The 21,387-nt window shown below is 41.8% G+C and overlaps 1 protein-coding gene across 1 annotated transcript in view; it reads right to left on the reverse strand.

The window, feature by feature from the left end:
• Positions 1–5,700: 5,700 nt before the first annotated feature.
• The window catches only part of LOC140211535 (CMP-N-acetylneuraminate-poly-alpha-2,8-sialyltransferase-like), an 84,727-nt gene continuing 69,040 nt past the window's right edge, over positions 5,701–21,387 (reverse strand). Inside the window, exon 5 of the mRNA XM_072281324.1 lies at positions 5,701–7,105. Within this exon, the coding sequence (XP_072137425.1) occupies positions 6,823–7,105 (283 nt within the window). The 3' untranslated portion in view covers positions 5,701–6,822. The remainder of the gene's footprint in view (positions 7,106–21,387) is intronic.

Genomic DNA, 21,387 nt, shown 5'->3' on the forward strand with positions numbered 1-21,387 from the left:
AACGGATGGGGTACGATGGGGAGGTGGGGCATTAGTGGAAGTTTGAGAAGTCAATGTTCAAAATTCATGACATATTCCTGTGATATTAAACCTGATCCTGACTCTAACATTCTCTTTCACTTTTTTCTGGCCCATCTCAAGATATGAATCTTCATCTGACAGAAACAAAATTGGATGCAAGCCAGGCTTTTTGCTACACTGCAGCTTGGGATGAGAGATCACAAAGGACTGGTATGAAACTATTTTTGTGTTTGATCCACTTGGATCAATTCAGTTGCAAAATCTGGCACGAAGCACAGAATAGATATTGGGTTAATCTTTATGCTCAGTGTCGGTGAAATTCCAGAATAAAAGAATGATATAGGAATTTTTTATTATCCATATTTGGATGAGAAAAGTTTCAGTCCAAACACTGCCCTTAAATCATTTTATCCAAATGGAAGCCTCCTTCTACCCCTTACCAAGCTGACACTGACGTTGGAATGAGGTAGAGGCATCTCAGATCATGGGTTTGATCTGCTCTGTCATTATGGATACGAGAGGCAATAGTGCCTAAAAAATTATTAACCCCCACCCCACTGAAAGTTTTCATGTTTTATAACATTGAATCACAGTGGACTTAATTTGGCTTTTATTGACACTGATCAACCGAAAAAAGTCTCTTTTGTGTCAAAGTGAAAACAAAAGTGAAAAGATAGCAGGAGTAAGTTATTTTACGCAGAGAGTGGTGAGTGCGTGGAATAGGCTGCCGGCAACGGTGGTGGAAGCGGATACAATGAGGTCTTTTAAGAGACTCCTGGATAAGTACATGGAGCTTAGGAAAATAGAGGGCTACGGATAACCCTTGGTAATTTCTAAAGTAAGTACATGTTCGACACAGCACTGTGGGCCGAAGGGCCTGTATTGTGCTTAGGTTTTCTATGTTTCTAAATCTCTACAAAATGATATAATTACAGATATAAAACACAAAGTAATTGATTGCATAAGTATTCACCCCCTTTATATGACAAACCAAATTTTCACTGGTGCAGCCAATTGGTTTTAGAAGTCAAATAATTAGTTAAATGGAGAACACCGTCAAGGTGTCTCAATTGATTGTAGTAAAAAGACACCTGTACCGGGAAGGTCTAACTGTTAGTGAGTCAGTATCCTGGCAAAAACTACACCATGAAGACAAAAGAAGACTCCAATCAACTCTGTGAAAAGGGTATTGAAAAGCACAAGTCAGGAGATGGAAAACCTCCAAGTCACTGAATATCCCTTAGAGTACAGTTAAATCGATCATCAAGAAATGCTGTAAATCTGCCCAGAGCACACCGTCCTCAAAAACTGAGTGACCGTGCAAGAAGGAAACTTAGTGAGGGAGGCCGCCAAGAAATATATGACAACTCTGGGGGAGTTACAAGCTTCAGCGGCTGAGATGGGAGAGACTGCGCATACAACCACTGTTGCCCGGGTGCTTCACCAGTTGCAGCTTTATGTGAGAGTGACAAAGAGAAAGCCACTGTTGAAAAAACTCACATGAAATCTCAGCTAGAGTTTGCCAGAAGGTATATGGGAGACTCTGAAGTCAGCTGGAAGAAGGTTCTATGGTCTGATGAAATCAGAATTGGGCTTTTTGGCCATCAGAGTAAATGCTATGTTTGGCATAAACCAAACACCCCACATCATCAAAACACACTATCTCTACTGTGAAGCATGGTGGTGGCTGCATCAAGCTGTTGGGATGCTTCACTGCAGCAGGCCCTGGAAGGCTTGTGAAGGTAGAGGGTGAAATGAATGCAGCAAAATACAGGGAAATCCTGGAGGAAAACCTGATGCAATCTGCAAGAGAACTATGGTCTGGGAGAAGATTTGTTTTCCAGCAAGACAACGACTCCAAGCATAAAGCCAAAGCTACACAGGAATGGCTTAAAAACAACAAAGTTAATGTCCTGGAGTAGCCAAGTCAGATTCCAGATCTCAATCTAATTGAGAATTTGTGGCTGGACTTGAAAAGGGCTGTTCACTCATGATCCTCATGCAATCTGACAGAGCCTGAGGAGTTTTGTAAAGAATGGGGAAAAATTGCCGTGTCCAGATGTGTAAAGCTTATAGAGACCTATCCACATAGACTTAAGGCTGTAATTGCTGCCAAAGGTACATCTACTAAATGCTGACTTAAAGGGGGTGAATACCTTATGCAATCAATCATTCTGTGTTTTATATTTGTAATTAATTTAGATCACTTTGACACAAGTCTTTTTCTGTTGATCAGTGTCAAAAAAAGCTAAATTAACTCCACTGTGATTCGATGTTATAAAACAATAAAACACGAACACTTTTTACAGGCACTGTAAAGCTTCTAAATTACTGACTCAGAAACCCTTCAATACTGAAAGTGATTTGCTTTTGCTTAAAACGTTTATATTTTCTGCTAGCTGCTTTTCATATGGTCCACTTTGATTCTCCAGATATCTCCTATCCTTCTTCCTCCCAACACCAAACTCATTACTCCTGGCCAAGACTATTCAGAAGCATAGGTACAATTCCCTACAGTCACCAGCTTTCTGGCATTACAACAGCATCACAGAATGGAGCAAAAGAGTCATTATTTAAAGATGAATTATGTAATCTCTTCTGTAGATTGGAGTCTATGTTTGGAGCTCCACCTTCTCCTCAAATTCAAATGATGCCATATTCCACAAAATCATGCTCTTCCACAGCAACCTGAAATGTTAATTCTGTCCTGATGAAGCCTCTTGGCCTGAAGTGTTGACTGTTTACTCTTTTCCGTAGATGCTGCTTGGCGTGCTGAATCCCTCCAGCATTTTGACTTGCTTTGGATTTTCAGCATCTGTAGATTTTCTTGCTTTTGTGACGTTAACTGTTTCTCTCTCATAGAAGCTGCACTGTTTGTTTCGTATTTCCACCATTCTTTGTTCTTGTAAGTCATTACAGGCTGTATTGTTGGCTGTGGTGGAACTAGCTTCATAAGGGCTCCCGTTTACGATCTTAGCGGTCCAAATCCTGTCTTGCCACTTTTTGAAATGTTCCCACAGCCAATGGACTCACCTTCTTCTTTCTGTATTTGCACTACTTGTCTCCTGCACTCTGAGTGAGCACACTAGTTGTGTGGTCTCTCATTGTTATAGTTACTATTCTAGAGATTTATTGAGTATGCCCACAAGGAAATGAATCTCAGGGTTGTATATGGTGACATATATGCGCTTTGATAATAAATTTACTTTTATTTGTTCATAGCAGATGGTGCCAATTTTCATCTAAGTAAAACAATTCACTTTTCTAGTCTATCCGTAATGAACTGTCGTGCAAGTGTACATTCCATTTTGTTTCAACCAACCTGCTCTTTCTTTCTTTAAAACCTTTCACATTTTTACTTGTATTTTTATTATCTACACGTTGTTTACATGAGAGACAGTTCACCGCAAACTACCGGTTAGTGTAACGCTCAGTGACCTGGGTTCAGTTCCACCGCTGTCCATAAGGAGTCTGTATGCTCTTCCCGTTACTGTAGGAGTTTCCTCCAAGTGTTCTCGTTTCCTCTCACTTTCCAAAGATGAACAGGTTAATCGGTCATCTGCATGTTAATGGGCGGTGTGGGCTCATTGAGTCAGAAGGTCCTGTTACCATGATGCATCCCAAAATAAAATAACATTTGTTCTATCTTTAAAGCCCCCTTTCACATGAAGCCTAATTAAGCTTTTTTTGTTATCTATCTTATTTTAATATAAGAGACTGGATCACCAGAAGTAGCTGGCTGCAAACTGTACACAGAAGACCTGTTTGTATGCCATCCCACAGCAGAGGTTAGTGCCACGCTATAACAGCTCGGGGTGTCAGAGTTCAGAGTTCAATTCTGGCGTCCTCTGTGAGAAGTTTTGTACGTCCATCCCATGAGCACCTGGGTTTCCTCCGGGTGCTCTGGTTTCCTCCCACGTACTGGTTAGTGGGTTAATAGTCCTGTGATTCGGCTAGGGTTAAATAGGTGGGCTGACAGGCAACGTGGCTCATTGGATTGCAAGGGCCTGTTCCACACTCTATCCCTAAATTTTAAAAAAGTCTCTGGTCGGTTGTGACGTTGTCAGGAGGCGGCTGGACACCAGCTGTCCTGGAAAGGGGTAACTCCCCCACGCTCCTCACAGCCAGGATCATTTTTCCGCTCCCGTGCTCATTTTAGTGTTGAATCCACACAATGGCTCTATCCTCGCTGTTGTTTAGAAGAATGAGCGAGATCTCATTGAAACCTATCAAATATTGAAGGCAGAATTGGATTGAGAGGAGATAACAAATCGGCCATTGATGGAAGGCAGAGGAGACTCGATGGTCCAAATGGCTGAATTCTACTTCTTAATCTAATGGCTTTAATAACCCTAGGATTAAGAGAGCAGTAAAGAACTCAGAAGGCTGTGTCTATGTGGTGCTTAACTGGATGCCAGGGTGAACATGTAAATTGATAAAAGCAAGGCAGCAGCAAGTGGTGGGCACTAAATGCTAATGGAGCCTGCAAAAAAGATTAGTAGCTGAACACCTTTGCCCTTTCCATATAATTTGGCACAATGAAGAGGTGGGAGTGGTAGTGACGGGTTGGTGTCAGTCTGAAATGAGGCAGATGAGTCATAGTAAGGTTTCATATGTGATTTCTCTAACTGGAAATGGGCTGCTAAGAGCCTAAGATGGAGACCCCACCACATCAAATAAAACGGCCTTCAAAAAGGTTTACCAAAGATACTTTGCACGACGTCTGTAAAACAGAGTGGATTCCTAGAATCTGCAGTATCTTTCTCTTGTACTTCCCCGAAGTCTTAGGTAAGCAAATGCTAATTTAAGAGAGTGACGGGTCTGTTAGTATCTAGAGTGGGTAAGCAGAGACGAGACAAGATTTCTTGCTTGTCTACTTGTACGCGCACAATCTCTTTCAGCATTGATCTGCAGTTCCAAACTATGGAAATGGTGGACCTTCATGGAGATAACATGATTAATGATTGTGTGTGAAATTATAACATCAGTACCTGAGGATCTGCTTAACTTTCTTTTAATGCCCTGTAGACTGCTTGGAGGTCTAAATGGGTATGACTGTGCATTCCTGGTCTCTAGCCGGGTGTCTTCTTGGAAAAAACAATGCTTAAGTGCTTGCTGTTATGTTTAAGGATGCTAAAAATATTCCTAAGTCAGGGAAAAGATTAACTAGGTGAAGAAACAATTTCGAATCTGTTATTATCTGTTCTTTGATCAGAACTCAGGTTTTAAAGGCTGCACATTAGTTTCTAAATTCAATTGCCAACATACATATGAATACCATGTTAACAGAAATACAAGATTCTGGATGACTCTGATCCACTCTGAGCCCTGCAGGCAGATCTTCACTGCCCTCGCCCTGTGACTCAGGGACAGCATGGGAGCATAACGGTCAGCGCAACAATTCACAGCACTGGAACATCGGGTTCGATTCCCGATGCTGCCTGGGAGAAGTTTGTGTGTTCTCCCCCTGACTGTGTTGGTTTCCTCTGGGTGTTCTGTTTCCTGCCACTTTCCAAAAATGTGCGGTTACCATTAGTGAGTTGTGGGCATGCTACGTTGGCACCGAAAGTGAGACGTGCAGGCTGCTCCCAGCACAGCCTTGCTGAGTTGATTTGATGCAACCAATATATTTCACTGTAGTTTCGATGTACATGTGACAAATAAAGCTAATCTTAATACTTTAATAACACAACCGGGAGAGCAACTTCAATGGAAAGTGGTCCTCCTGAATCCATTGCAAATGATTAAGAATTCCAAGCAGAACATTCTTCCAAAATCTGCATAAACAAAGCATTACCAAGTAAGCAGAAACTTTACCGTATGTACCAGAACATCTGATTTGCCCACAGTAGTGTCATAGAACCCACAATCTACAGGAAGAAGAAATAGTGCTGGCAAGATTTGTGTGGTTTCTTAAAAAAAATAAACAATGGAATTTTTCACAGAATTATTCAGAAAATTTAGCCAGAGACTTCTGCTGCTGATTTTTTTTTTAAATGTAACAATTTAATTTTTAAGAACTAGTAGAGTTCCCCATGCTTTAAGGATCTCGTAACCTGTGCTTTTTATTTAGTCCACTTTACCTTCTTGTTCCTCCAACTGAAACCAAACGTAGAAATTGCACAAAACGTTTTACCCAAGTTATATAGCAAATACAAGCAACTTCTAACAGGATCAGTATATAAAGATCTTTGGTACCAGCAGAAAGGGCACCCTTTAACATGTTTATAGTTCACATTCAGCACATTACATTACACAGCTTCTCCACATTCTTTGAGCTATGTATCTACTGGTGACAATGAGCAGAGTGCTATCAGTCTCTTCAGTCCACTCTTGCCCTTCTAATTTGTACAGCAGATGTTACCCTCAGCTGATTCAAACTGAGTAGATAAGAAAAGTTGTCTCTTTGAACTGTGGCTCAGTTATGATTATTACATATGGCAGCACTTTGGCATTGATTGCTCGCTGAGAGAGCTGCTCAATACAAATACTAACCTCGAGTTAACACCGTGGCCCCGTTTTGTTCTCAGGACATCTGAGTCTCCAATGGATGCAGAGCTCTGCCAGCAACAATACCTGAACTATTCTGTCGATCAATATTCAATCAATTGTTAACACACCATTGCTTGCTCTTTGCTCCAAGCAGTGAAATTGTATTTCATTACAACAATCTGAAGCGGTAAATGTAGTTGGGGTGTTGTGCATTTCCCAGCTTTGCTGTAATTATCACTGAGGAGTTGTCTTTCACGTAAAATCTACTATGTGCAAACATCGCACCATCTTGCTCTTGTGCTCTGACGTCTAGGGTTGGATGCATTTCCCAGTGGTTAATTTCAAGGCTCCTTTGTCATGTAAAGATTTTAATGTTTTGAACTCCAGCGGCATTCGGTGAGGCCCAGCATGAGAAAAATATCTGTACTTTAAATTGTCATAGTAGTGGTATTTAACCTGGGCACCTTTCGCATCCTTTGGGAAGGGCCAGTATCCATAAAGGTGGATCTCATCACAGAACCGAGTTGCAAGTGTGTACATCAGCAGGCCAGTACTTGGTCGTTTGATGTAAACCTTGTTTGTCAGCCAATACCTGTAAAAACATACAGACATTAAAAACTAGTTTACAATAATCTCCTTCATTATACAATCCCCCAAATGTTAGGAACATTGCTACAATATACACTCAGTGGCATCTTTACTAGGTATCTCCTATACCTCTTAAAGTGGCCACTGATTGTTTGCTTGTGGTTAGCTGCTGCTGGCCCATCCACTTCAAGGTCCAAGGTTGTACATTCAGAGATGTTCTTCTACATCCCACCGTTGTAACGTGTGGTTATTTGAATTACTGTCACCTTCCTATCAGCTATTTTTTAACAAAAGTACAAAAGTTGATTTACACAAAATACACATAATACATCAAGTATTTAGAAGACAGTGAACAAATTCAAATTTAAATATGATTATTACCGTCGATAAAACAGTCAATTCCCTAGGGGGAGGGTGGGTCACCATTCCCAGAATTTTCCCCACTGTACCCATCATGACTGCACGCTCCCTCTCCAAGGACACCTGGACACGAACATATCTCCAGCAGAAGGGCAGGCAATTGGCCCTGGCAGAGCCCTCGACTGTCTGCCACCCAGACCTGTGAATGGCCACCTTGGCCAAGCACAGCAGTAAATCCTTCGAGTGACCCTCCCCCTTCCGTACGAGGTGTCCCTATATTAGGAGCGCGCCGCTGAAGTGTAACCACAACCTGAGGAACAGCACCCCCCCTTCAGATACTCAAACAGCTCCTGCCAGCTTGAACCAGTTTGGCCATGCTCCTCTGACCTCTCATATTAACAAGGCATTTTTGCCCATAGAACTGCCGTTCACTGGATGATTTTTTTGTCTCTTGCACCATTCTCCGTAAACTCTAGAGACTGCTGTGCATGAAAATCCCAGGAGATCAGCAGTTTCTAAGACACTCAAACCACCCCGTTTGGCAACAAAAGTCACTCCACGGTCAAAGTCACAAAGATCACATTTCTTCCCCATTCTGATGTTTGGTCAAAACAACAACGGGATGCGACCATGTCTGCATGCTTTCATACAGTGAGTTGTTGCCATGAATGGCTGACTAGATGTCTGCATTAACAGGGTGTACGTAGTAGACACTGCATGTACTTCGAACTGTACCAAAGTGAGTCGACCAATCCAAATATGATGATCACAAAAGCTGTAACACAACCTAAAAAATACCAGATAACAGAGACACAAAAGACCCTGCAGATGCCAGACATCTGGAGCAATAGACCGGAGGAACTCAGCAGGTCAGGTAGCATAAACAAGTCAACATTTCGGGCCCAGACTCGTCTTCAGGACTGTGAAGGAAGGGGGAAGATGCTGGAATAGAAAGATGGGGGGGGGGGAGGGAAAGGAGGACTATCTAGAAGGTGATAGATGAAGTCCTCTTTCCCCTCCTCCTCAATTTTTATTCCAGCGTCCTCCCTCTTCCTTTCCCGCCCTGAAGAATCATCTTGCTCTGAAACGTTGGCTGCTTATTCATTTTCATAGATGCTGCCCGACCTGCTGATTTCCTCCAGCATTTTATGTGTGTTACTCTAGATTTCCAGCATCTGCAGAACTTCTTTTGCAGTTGAAGCTTCAGATTTAGATCCTTCTTCTAGACTGGAAGGAAAGAAGGGAGATAGCCAGCATAAAAAGTTGGAGGGAAGTGCGACGGAACAACCTGAGCGGAATCTCGAGCCAACGTTTTGGGCTGATATGCTTCATCAGGGTCTCGGCCCAAAACATATCGGCCCTTTATTTCTCTCCATAAAATGCTGCCTGACCTACTGAGTGGGTGTGTTACTCTGGATTTCCAGCATCTGCTGAATCCCTTGTGCTTAGGGGTATCTTGATTTCTTGGAGACTGACCAGTGTTGCTCAAAAGGAAGCAGCCCTCACCACTACATAAACCAATGCCCCATTGAAAGCCTTGGTAATGCTGCAAGGCAACTCACCGGTCTTGGATCACAAGAATTATTTCCTCTGGCCAGTGTAACATAGTGAACACAGGAGGGTCTCCAGACTGATAGCCATTAATGTATTTTAGTACAGCCCACAGGATTACTCCATTTTTTCCAGAGAAAAAAATGAAGCAAAAAAGCTACAAATCCACCTCTTTCTGGCTGATTATTTCAGAGTGTCGACAGCAGGCATTGTCAGTATTCTGTCTCCAACTCCACTAGCAGTTTTGCGGGCCACATGTGGATGAGACGTTTACCTGTTGTCCCTCTTTGCTCCCTGCAGAAGCTGTAGCAAATCTGTAGATTTGTCCTTAAGGCAAATGGGACACACTGAATTTGAACATTGCTCACAGACTGAACCAGGTTCTGAAAAGGATCTTTTCTTGTTGTGTTATATTGAGATTAAAATAATTTTGCCCACAGGTGCACACCTTGCTAACTTGTAATGAAGTGTGGAGGTAAACTAGAGCAAAATCTGTTAAACGTGGGCATTTTCCAGTTCAGGTCAATGTGTGGGGGCTTAATATTATCTAACTGTTGTACCAGTCCTGGTAATGAAATAGTAAACACACGAGATTCTGTAGACACTGGAAATCCAGAGGAACACATACACACCCTCAAAATGATGGAGGAACTCAGTAGGTCAAGCAGCATCTATGGAGGGGAAATAAACAATCGACTGTTCATTCCTCTCCATGGATACCGCCTGATCTGCTGAGTCCCTCCAGCATTTTTTGGGGGTTGATAATGAAATAATTTCTTATCCTGGGTCTGGGAGGGCTTCTGATGGTTTCAAGCATCACTGTGATCTTGCTCTCTCTGGGATAAGCAGAAATGAATGGACTATCAATGCACAATGACAAAGCTGCTTCTGACTTCAGGATGTTAGTTCACAAGAAAAGGATCCACCAAATTACACTACAGACCTTTGTTGGCTGCAGAATGCTTTACTTAAAATATAATTATCTAGATTACTATTACATTATAAGAATTATATAATTAGAATTGAACAAATCCATTATTTACTAATTAGGAAAAGTAATTAAACCATTATATCTCAATGTTTAGGTACATGATTATAAAATAGGATGTGAGTTACTGAACAGAATTAAGCACAATTACAATCAGAGTGCCCGACTTCAAAAAAAATTAACTGTTAATGCTGGGTAAAAGGATCACAGAGGATTAAGTGGAAGACTGAATCAAATGATAAAGTAATTGAAGAGAAATTGCTTTTGGAATGAAGTTAGAAAAGATACAATTAAAGTATGTGGCACAGAGTGCACAAGAGAATGGGGGTGATTCTGTAACGCACCTGACAGCACCGAGCATTCAGATTTATCACACGTACAGTGAAATGTGTCATCTGTGTTAACAACCAACACCCCGAGGGTGTGCTGGGGGCAGCCCGCAAGTGTCGCCTCGCATTCTAGCACCAATGTAGCACGGCCCCAGTGTTCAGCAGCGCCACTCAGCAGCACAATAACAATAATACAGACCAAAACAAGATAATAACAGGAAATCACACCCCTACCTACCTGCAAGCATGCGCGTGCGCGTGCGCGCGCACACGCACGCACACACACACACACACACACACTCAGTCCTCTAACTCAAGACAGGCCACCTCCTAGACCGCCAGTCGTTGGCCTCAGACTCTCAGACTCGCCAAAAATTTGGTGATGAAATGTTCCAACTGAGACCTCAGCAATTGAGACAGAGTCGTACAGTACAGAAACAGGTCCTTCAGCCCATCAGATCCATACAGACCATTGTACTTGTTTCACTTACTCACATTTACCGTAAGACTATAAGACATAGGAGCATGGTTAGGACTTTCAGCCCACCTATTCTGCTCTGCCGTTCAATGATGCGGATTTGCTTTCCTTCTCAACGCTTCTCCCTGTAACCTTTGAAACACTTTCTAATCAACAAAACTCATCAGTTTCTGTGTTAAATATACCCATTGACTCAGCCTGCATAGCTTTCTGTGGCAATGAATTCCACAGATTCAACACCCTCTGGCTAAAGAAACTTCTTCTCATCTCTGTTCTAAAGGGACGTCCTTGTATTCTGAGGCTGTTCCCTCTGGTCCTAGGCTCGCCTAATACATTAAACATTCTTTCCATGTCTAATTAATACAGGCCTTTCAATGTTCAGAAGTGTTCAATGAGATCACCCCTCATTCTTCTAAACTCCAGTGAGTACAGACCCAGAAACATCAAATATTCCACTTCATTCTCAGGATCATTCTTGTAAACCTACTCTAGACCCTCTCCAATAGCAGCATATGGTGTCTACTTGATCCATATTCTTTGGTTTAATGCAAAATTGTTCCTAATGTTTAGACTTAGATAATAGCAGTTAATCAAAATTATAAAGAAGGAATTTTGGAGTGATGGAAACAGCGTGCATTAACCTGAACAAAATGGCAAGATGAAGACATTTTGGAAATATGGAACAGTGCCTACTAAGTAATCAAATTCAGATCTCTTAGGTACACTCTGACCCACAGTCATTGTATCAAATAAAACTCATCATGACAAATAAGATTCGATTTTGAATACCTTTGACCTATTTGGAAGAAATCTGAAATGAAAAGGGATAATGAAAACAATAAATGTAACAAGTAGTATTTTGTACACCTGGCCTGTCAAATAGTGATGAGAACAGAGCATTCCATGCTTTGAAAACAACCTCCTTCTTCTGCATTTCCAAGAATGACCATTAAAGAAACAGAACAAGTGGTAGTTAGTTCCACTGACCTTAAAAAATACCCAGGAGGAATCAGTAACACAATGGTAAATTGTTTCTGCAGAAGGAAACTGCCCTAAAAACAATATGAGGGAGCCCCAAGAAATCAACATAGAAAGGGGCTGTTTTTGGCTGGAATTTATTTCCCCTCCTTGTACCTCAGGGCTTCAGCCAAATGAATTTATATAGTGCCAACTCTTCCGTCTATATCCTCTCCACATAAGATGCTTAAGCCTCTTGATGTACGCAGCTAATCCACAACATGAACACAAGAGATTCTGCAGATGCTAGAAATCGTGATGAAGGGTCTCAGCCCGAAACGTTGACTATGTATTCATTTCCATAGATGCCGCCTGACCTGCTGAGTTCCTCCAGCATTCTGTGTGTGTTGCACCGAATCCAGGGCATGGTTAATGATGGCAGCACACTAAAGTCACCAAATTGAGCAGATGGTACAAGGTGTGTACCCGAACTTAGGTGTGACCTTGAACTATTGAGCACTGTTCCTCATTTGCACTATTTATTTATAATATTTTTTAGTGTAATTTACAGTATTATGTCTTGCACTGTACTGCTGCCTCAAAAAAACTATTTTCTCATCATATCAAAGCTCAAATTAAAATTTATTATAGCAGTATATGTTACCATATATATTACCTTGAGATTCATTTTCTGGCAGCTACATATAGGAAGATAAACAGCATAGAATAGAAATTTATGAAAACGATACATAAACAAAGACTAACAAACAAATAAATATCCAAAAGACCAACTTGTGTAAGTAAAAATAATATTGAGAACATGAATTGTAAAGAGTACTCAAAGGTAGTCTTGTTGCTTTTAGAATCAGTTCAAGAATCGTGGTGAGTGAAGTTATCCACGATGGTTTTGTAGGGTAATAACTGTTCCTGAAGCTGGTGCTGTGGGGCCTAAGGCTTCTGTACCCCCAACCCGATGGTAGAGTGAGAAGAGAGCATGCCTAGATGGCGAGGTTGTTTGTTGATTGATGCTGCTTTCAGTACCAATAAATTGATTCGGATTTAGATTTGGGCTCAACCCGCCTGACAGCAGAATACCAAGAAGTAAACATTGTGTAAAGGACCAGGGGAGGAACAAGAAGCTTTATGGCATTTACGGCACAGACGTGACACATGCTCACTCTAGCATCCCATGTATACTCCTTTCACAGTTGGTCTTGGTCTGAGCACTAATGGACATTTGCCATATCCTCTGTGACTGCTGGTTTCAAACATTAGACGTGAGAATCTAGGATGGTTCTTGTCTTTCCTCTTTAGAATGGAGGATGACAGACGACTTGATAGGGGTGTATAAGATTAAATGAGGCATAGATAGATTGGACAGCCAGTGCCCTTTTCCCCAGGGCAGATAAGTCTAATACCAGGGGTCATACTTTTAAGATGTGTAGAGGAAAATTTAGGGGCGATGTTTGAGGACTTTTTTTTTTTTTTTTTTACACAGTTTGTGGTGGGTGCCTGGAATACACTTCTGGGGAGGTGGTAGACGCAGATACATTAGGGACATTTAAGAAACTCATAGGTAGGCGCATGATTGAAAGAAAAATGGAGGGTTTTGGTCTGTGGAGGAGGAAAGGGTTAAAATCTAACCGTTAAGATTAATTGTGCAGTAAATTAAAAGGCCGGTACAATATTGAGGGCTGAAAGGCCCGTACTGTGCTATACTGTTCTATGTTCCCAAACTTTTTTGGGTTACTGCCCCTTTGGCTCCAAAACCACATCCCAGTGCCCTCTCTCCCTTTCCAGCTATTACATGAGAGCTATAAAGAATTTTGATTTATGGTGCACAGTGAAAGAAAATAAGTACTGCAAATTCAAAGCAATGACAAATAATTGCAAAAATGATTCAAATCTATTTAAAGCTACAAGTAAAATTATTTCTTTAATTATAGTGTAAACAATTTTCATCAACAACTTTACAGCATACATTAGTAGTCCACTACCTATTCGCCACCTCATTGCTTTTTCACCTTTCAATGGGATAGATGGGCTTGGTGCAGTGATATCAGTTTCTCAACGTCAGGCTGAATGTCACTCAGGAGGAGTCTCAGATCCCCAGGTTTGGTAAATTGCAGTCTATTTTGTTGCTTTGAAAGAAATTGGCTAACTGCACTGAAACCACGCCCCACTAAATATGATGTTCGAAAAGCAATAAAGAACATCTTAATCTTTATCCACATTGCAAGATAGCATTCATAGAATTCTTTCTGCAACCAAAAGTCTTGATATGATTTTTTTGAACGTCAACTTCAGCTCAGAGTTATTTTGTAGTGAGATCTGCTCTTCCTCCATCCTTTCTGTTAATTCCTCACTACAAGCATTCAGAAATGGATTTATTACTCAATTTGGAATTTGAATCGAGAGAAGACCGAAAACTGTCTGACATGTCTTTATGCAGCTTACCCAGGTGGACACAGTATATTTACAGATCATCATTTGGTGTTCTTTATTTCTCGTCCAACTTAGAGAGGCTCAGGAATTGGAAAACGGCATGACGGCCAATGTTGCAGATAAATAGGGTTAACTTGGACAGAAATGTGGAGACGACTGATTTGACTTTGAGGAGATTCACTTAATTGAAGATTGATTTCATTAAACTGTTTGTAATTCTGACAAATAAGCAATGTTATGTCTAATATCCTTGAGTCGCTTACTGAATGAAACTTTCAAAAAAGTAATCACTGAAAAAGCACATAAAAACGTCTCAGGCCGTTTGCTTTTGAGAGCCATCTCTCTTCAGTCAACAGCAAGCATTCAAACCGTTCATCATTCTCAATACAAAGCTCTCGAAATAGTCGAGATTTGAGAGCATGGGACTCGATTTTATTTACCACTGTGATAACAGTATTTAAGGACTTTTGTGACATGATGCTGTCTGTGAACTACACAGTGAATGGTAAATATGTTAGGGACAGCTTTTTCCAAGGAAGTAATAGCCCCAGTGGTGTCCTGTCATTGATGGTGACCCACCTGTCGCACAAGCAAGAATATTGGTCAGTCACCTATTGCTTAAGTCCAACCGCACGCACTGCAACCAATAAAGAGAAAACTTACGATGTTCTTATAGCTCAGGCAAAACCTGACTCTCTGGCTGAAAGTACACACAGTTTCAAAACAATATCTTGGTTGAGAAGTGTGGCCAAGACCATTCGAAAGGGCCAATTCTGAATTTTACCACATGGAGTGCTATATCCTAATTCACAGGAACTGTGTCACTGCATGATTAGCAATATGTGATCTGTGCTAGCCAACACTGTACTACAGTAGGGAACGGCGATCATGAACGGGGGCTGGGCCCAGAAATAACATGATTTCTTCAGCCCGAATTTCTCATGATATGCCAAACACAGAAGTCATATTGCTTTTCAACAACTATGAGACGCTTTGAGTAGAGTCTAAGAGACTGGCGGTTAACATGAGATGAGGTGATTACATAATCATGCAATCAATGATGAGCCCACTGAGGATCAAGTGCTTATAATAAGTAATTCATTTCTTAAATTAAGCCTGTAATCCCTCAGCTGCCTCCTTTGCTACCATGTGTACCTCCCCTCCACCGCCCTCTCGATCTATATCGCTCCCTTAGAAGCTCCTACCACTTCTGGGGAGGCAATATTGCCCACTTTAGGAACAACTTTTCTGCAAGTAGTTCTGGGGAAAAGAGATGGCACAGTGGTTGAGGTAGCATCAGTAGTTCAATTTCAATCTCCAGTGTTGTCCATGAGGAGTTTGCACATTGTCCTGGCAACTGCATCAATCTGTCTCTGGGCAGCACTCGCAAAATGCTGGAGAAACTCAGCAGGTCAGGCAGCTGCTATGGAAATGAATAAACGGTCGACGTTTCAGGCTGAGACCTCTCACCAGGACTGAGCGTTTCTCAGGGTGCTCTGATCTCTTCGCAAGTGTCAGTAAATTAATTGGCCGCTGCAACTGTTGCCCTATTGAGGGGCAAAGTTCAAAGTTCAAAATAAATTTATTATCAAAGTTCATGTCTGTCAACATATTCAATCTCTTGCAGGTATTCACAAGAAATACAAAGAACCACAATAAAATCAATGAAAAAACACACACAGCAAAGATAGACAACCAATGTGTAAAGGAAAACAAACTGCACAAATATAAACAAGAGAAAAAAATAATAATAACAAATAAATAAGCAATAAATATTGAGAACATGAGTTGTAGAGTCCTTGAAAGTAAGTCCATAGTTGTGGAATCAGTTCAGTGTTGAGGTGAGTGAAGTTGAATGAAGTTATCCTTTCTGGTTCATAATGAGAGAGGGGAACAGATAGGAATGTAGTGGGAAAAGATCACATGGAAATTTAGTGGGGATATAGGACTGTTCTCTGAACTGGCATCCATTCAGAGCCACACGCCTACTTTCCAGGTCATATAGGAATATGGCTATACACCGATGTTCCTGGGCTACGGATTTCAGCAACCACTCCTCTCCCTTCCCACCACCACAGAGTTTTACAGGCAGAATAATTACTAGCACAATAACTCCACCAGTGCTTGCTGAAGTTCAATTTTAATGGCTTTAATGGAGCTTGAAAGGAAATATATCTTTTCCTAAATCTGCCACTCACCTTTCATTAAGGACAATGACATAGGCAATCAATATTTAGTCTGTCTCGTCTGCTGTTGATTATATCTCCACTTAACACTAAATGAATCTCAGTTATTGCAAGTAATCATTTCTGTATCCATCCAAAGCATTCTTATAACGGCCCTGAACTCATATTGATTCGCAATTACGGTAGGACGCGCTTATTAATCTACATAAACATACTGTCATAAGTCCCAGCATTAGTGCCAGCTACTTAAAATTCAGGAATTAATCTGTGGCTCATAAAGTACCTTCAGTCATCCTTAAGAACTTTAAAATTATCTCACTTGAACTCTTATGTTCTTGAAAGAAATGGAAATATTTTTTGATGGATGAAAGGAACATTTGATTGGGTGTCAAAATGAACAAAAAATCCTGCATGGATCTACCAAGAGATGAAGCATCCGCTGATCCTACTTGTTTACTTCACAGACACCTTTAAAGCAAATGATTCATCGGTTTGCTTATTTCTGAAGGGATTTGATTTTGGAAGATAATTCTTTTAAGTAACAATTGCTGCTCCTGGTGTTTTGATTTGAGTATGCATGCCTTCTTTTAACACATTATATGTGCTGACCACAAAACAAAATAATTCAGGGCAACCCAAACAGGAAAAGAACATGTTAGTGAGGTACACTATATTCAGCAGTACCAGGGACAGGGCAAGGATCTAAGATAATAGGCATTACACCTGACTGTGTGGCTAAGCACAGCTCCAATGCCATCTTTAAGTTTGCTGACAACACCACTGTCCTAAGCTGAATTAAAGGTGGTGGGAGATTGAAATCTGGCTGAGTGGTGCCACGACAACAATCTTTTACTCAATGTCAGCCAAACCAAAGAGCTGAATATCAACTTTTGCAGGAGGGAATCGGAGGTCAATGACCCAGTCTTCATCAGGGGACCAAAGGTGCAGAGGGTCAGCCATTTTTAATTCCTCGGTGATATCATTTCAGAGGGCCTTTACTGGGCCCAGCACATCAGAATCAGAATCAGATTTATTATCACCCGCATGTGACGTGAAATTGGTTAATCTAGCAGCAGCAGTTCAATGCAAGACATAATCTAGCAGAGAAAAAATATAATAATAATAAGCAAACAAGTAAATCAATTACATATATTGAATAGTTTTTAAAAACGTGCAAAAACAGAAATACTGTATACTAAAAAAGGTGAGGTACTGTCCAAAGATTCAATGTCCATTTAGGAATTGGATGGTGGAGGGGAAGAAGCTGTTCCAGAATCGTTGAGTGTGTGCCTTCAGGCTTCTGTACCTCCTACCTGATGGTAACAGTGAGAAAAGGGCATGCCCTGGGTGCTGGAGGTCCTTAATAATGGACGTTGCCTTTCTGAGACACTGCTCCCTGAAGATGTCCTGGGTACTTTGTAGGCTAGTATGCAAGAAGGAATTGACTAGATTTACGACCGTCTGCAACTTCTTTCAGTTCTGAGCAGTAGCCTTCCCCCTCTCGCCCCCCCCATACCAGACAGTGATACAGCCTGTCAGAATGCTCTCTACGGTACATCTATAGAAGTTTTTGAGTGTATTTGTTGACATGCCAAATCTCTGAGAACTCCTAATAAAGTATAGCCACTGTCTTGCCTTCTTTATAACTATATCGATATGTTGGGACCAGGTTAGATCCTCAGAGATCTTGACACCCGGGAACTTGAAACTGTTTACTCTCTCCACTTCTGATCCCTCTATAAGAATTGATATGTGTTCCTTCGTCTTACCCTTCCTGAAGTCCACAATCAGCTCTTTCATCTTACTGATGCTGAGTGCCAGGTTGTTGCTGCAGCACCACTCTACTAGTTTGCATATCTCACTCCTGTATGCCTTCTCGTCACCACCTGAGATTCTACCAACAATGGTTTTGTCATCAGCAAATTTATAGATGGAATTTGAGCTATGCCTAGCCACACAGTAACGTGTATATAGAGAGTAGAGCAGTGGGCTAAGCACACACCCCTGAGGTGCACCAGTGTTAATCATCAACGAGGAGGATACGTTATCACCAATCCACACAGGCTGTGGTCTTCCGGTTAGGAAGCCAGGGATTCAATTGCAGAGGGAGGTACAGAGGCCCAGGTTCTGCATCTTTCAATAAGGATTGTGAGAATGATGGTATTAAATGCTGAGCTATAGTCGATGAACAGCATCCTGACATAGGTGCTAGTGTTGTCCAGGCGGTCTAAAGCCTTGTGGAGAGCCATTGAGATTGCGTTTGCCGTTGACCTATTGTGGTGACAGGCAAATTGCAATGGGTCCAGGTCCTTGCTGAGGCAGAAGTTCAGTCTAGTCATGACCAACCTCTCAAAGCATTTCATCACTGTCGATGTGAGCTCTTCATAAGTGCAATTACAAAGAAAGCACAGCACTTCCTCTGCTTCCTCAGGAGTTTGCAAAGATTCAACATGACATCTGGAACTTTGACAAGCTTCTGCAGACGTGTAGTGGAGTGTATACTGACTGGCCGCATTGCAGACTGGTATGAAAACGCTAATGCCCTGGAACGGAAAATCCTACAAAAAGTAGTGGATATGGCCCAGTCCATCATGGGTAAAGCCCTCCTGATCACTGAGCACGTCTACATGGAACATTGTCCTTGGAAAGCACCATCCATCATCAGGGTACCCTACCGCTCAGGTCATGCTCTCTTCTCGCTACTGCCATCCGGAAGAAGGTACAGGAACCTCAGGACTCACACCACCAGGTTCAGGAACAGTTATTACCCCTCAACCATCTTGAACCAGAGGGGATAATGTCACTCAACTTCACTTGCCTCATCACTGAACTGTTCCCACAACCTATGGACTCACTTTCAAGGACTCTTCATCTTATGTCGTTGATACTTATTGCTTATTTATTTATTATTATTTCTTTTGTTTCTTTCTTTTTTTGATTTGCAGTTCATTGTCTTTGCACACTGTTGTCTATTATGGTTATTGGATTTATTGAGTATGTCCTGTAGAAAATCAGTTTCAGGTTTATATGTGGAGACTGTATGTACAATGCAACCTGGGTTCAATTCCCACCACTGTCTGTAAGGAGTTTGTATGTTGTCCTCGTAACCATGTGGGTTTCCTCCCACAGTTCAAAGACCCTCTGGTCGGTAGGTTAATCGGTCATTGGAAATTGTTCCAATATCACGCCAGGGTTAAATCAGGGGGGATTGCTGGGCAGCACGGTTCAAAGTGCCGCATGGGGCTATTCTGTGCTGTATCTCAATAAATAAATTAAATTAAATTAAAATTACTTTGAACTTGCAGGTATTCATTTTTGGCACAGAGTGAAGCCATTCAGTCCATTATTTGGTCCCTTATCTATATATAAGAAACCAGCTGAACTATTTGCAGCTTCCAGTACCCAGTCCAAAACCATTCGGCCCTGGCTCAAGTGAAACGCATTTTTCCAGTATTTTTTATTCCTCGTTTCATAGTCCCTGCCTTTTTTAAATTTGTTTTCCAACTAAAATCCAAATTTTAAAGTAAGATACTCAAAGTCATAGTTGCATAGAATTCTGGAGAGTTGTGTATTTGAACAAGGCTTTTTTTGAATCACGAAAGATCAGCAGGCGGAGTGTGAGACTGTGGTTCAAATGAAATGGTGTTTACTTAAAGGAAGGTTATCTAGATTTTTTGACGGTAGACCCAATCCCTCAAGCCAACGAGCTCCATGTGAGTACAGAAAGTGTGGGATGGCTACCGACAGGAGGAAGACACTTCAGATGAGAGATGTGGAGCTGGAAGCTGGTCACCTGGGACTGCTGACATTAAAATTGTGACAAGAACTCCTCAGTTGGTGGGGGGGGGAGGCAGCCTGGCAGCATGGCGGTTAGTGTAACGCTATTACAACGCCAGTGACCCGGGTTCAATTCCACTGTTGATTGTGAGGAGTCTGTATGTTTTCCCCATGACTGTGTGGGTTTCCTCCGGGTGCTCCGCTTTACTCGCACGTTCCAAAGGCATACGGGTTAGTAGTTTAACTGGTCTCATGGGTGTAATTGGGTGGCGCGGGCTCATTGGGCTGGAAGGGTTTGTCGCCGAGCTAAGCCCCTAAATAAAAATAAGCGGAAAGGGCTACAACTGAAAGTCAGAAGTTTGTACCAGCTGCAAAGAGATTGTCCAGAGGACAAACGTTACATAAACGATTCTGGAATGGATATGTACGAAGCTTTAGGTACTCAGCCAGTCAGGTACTAGAGACATTTGATAATACATATCACAGAAGCTACATTTCAAATGTCAGACAGACAAATCTCTGTAACATGGGGCTTGTCACAGATTACCCTCTAAAATAGGGGTTCCCAATCTTTGGTCCAAGGATCCCTTGCTTCAGGGTATTGGTCCATGAGAACCCCTGCTCTAAAGTAAACTGTCAGGGCAGGCAAATTAGTCGCTCAGCAAGGGATATTATTATTTATGGAGATACAGCATCCTTTCTGCCTTTCGAGCCGTGTCACCCAGCAACCTCCTCATTGAACCCGAGTCTGATCACGGGACAATCTGCAATGACCAGTTAACCCGACGACGGGTATGCCTGTGGGAAGAACCCGGAGGAAACCCACGTGGTCACGAGAACAGCGCATAAACTTCTTCCAGGCAATGCCAGGAATTGAACCCGGCTCGCTAGTACTGTGCTAACCACTACGCTACCGTGCTGCCCAAGATACAAGGCTGCACTTTACAGCGCTGAGTGACAACATGTTATGTTCATTAGTCAGCTCCAGAGACTCAATGGCCCCAAGAAGGGCCCTGGAGCATTTACAGTTCAATGGACTTCCTATTTAACTGCATAAAAGTTCAACAGGGATAAATTCCTGATTTCAGTCATAACCAACTAATGTGAAGTATCTTTGCAAGACTCCCTGGTTTCTTCACCAGAAAGTTTTCAAACCAGACACATAAAGTGGAACTGCAATGGGCGGCTCAATTCTGCTCCTATGCTCTATGGACC

The sequence above is a fragment of the Mobula birostris genome, chromosome 17 (genome assembly GCF_030028105.1).
Source record: "Mobula birostris isolate sMobBir1 chromosome 17, sMobBir1.hap1, whole genome shotgun sequence".
Classification (NCBI taxonomy): Eukaryota; Metazoa; Chordata; class Chondrichthyes; order Myliobatiformes; family Myliobatidae; genus Mobula; species Mobula birostris.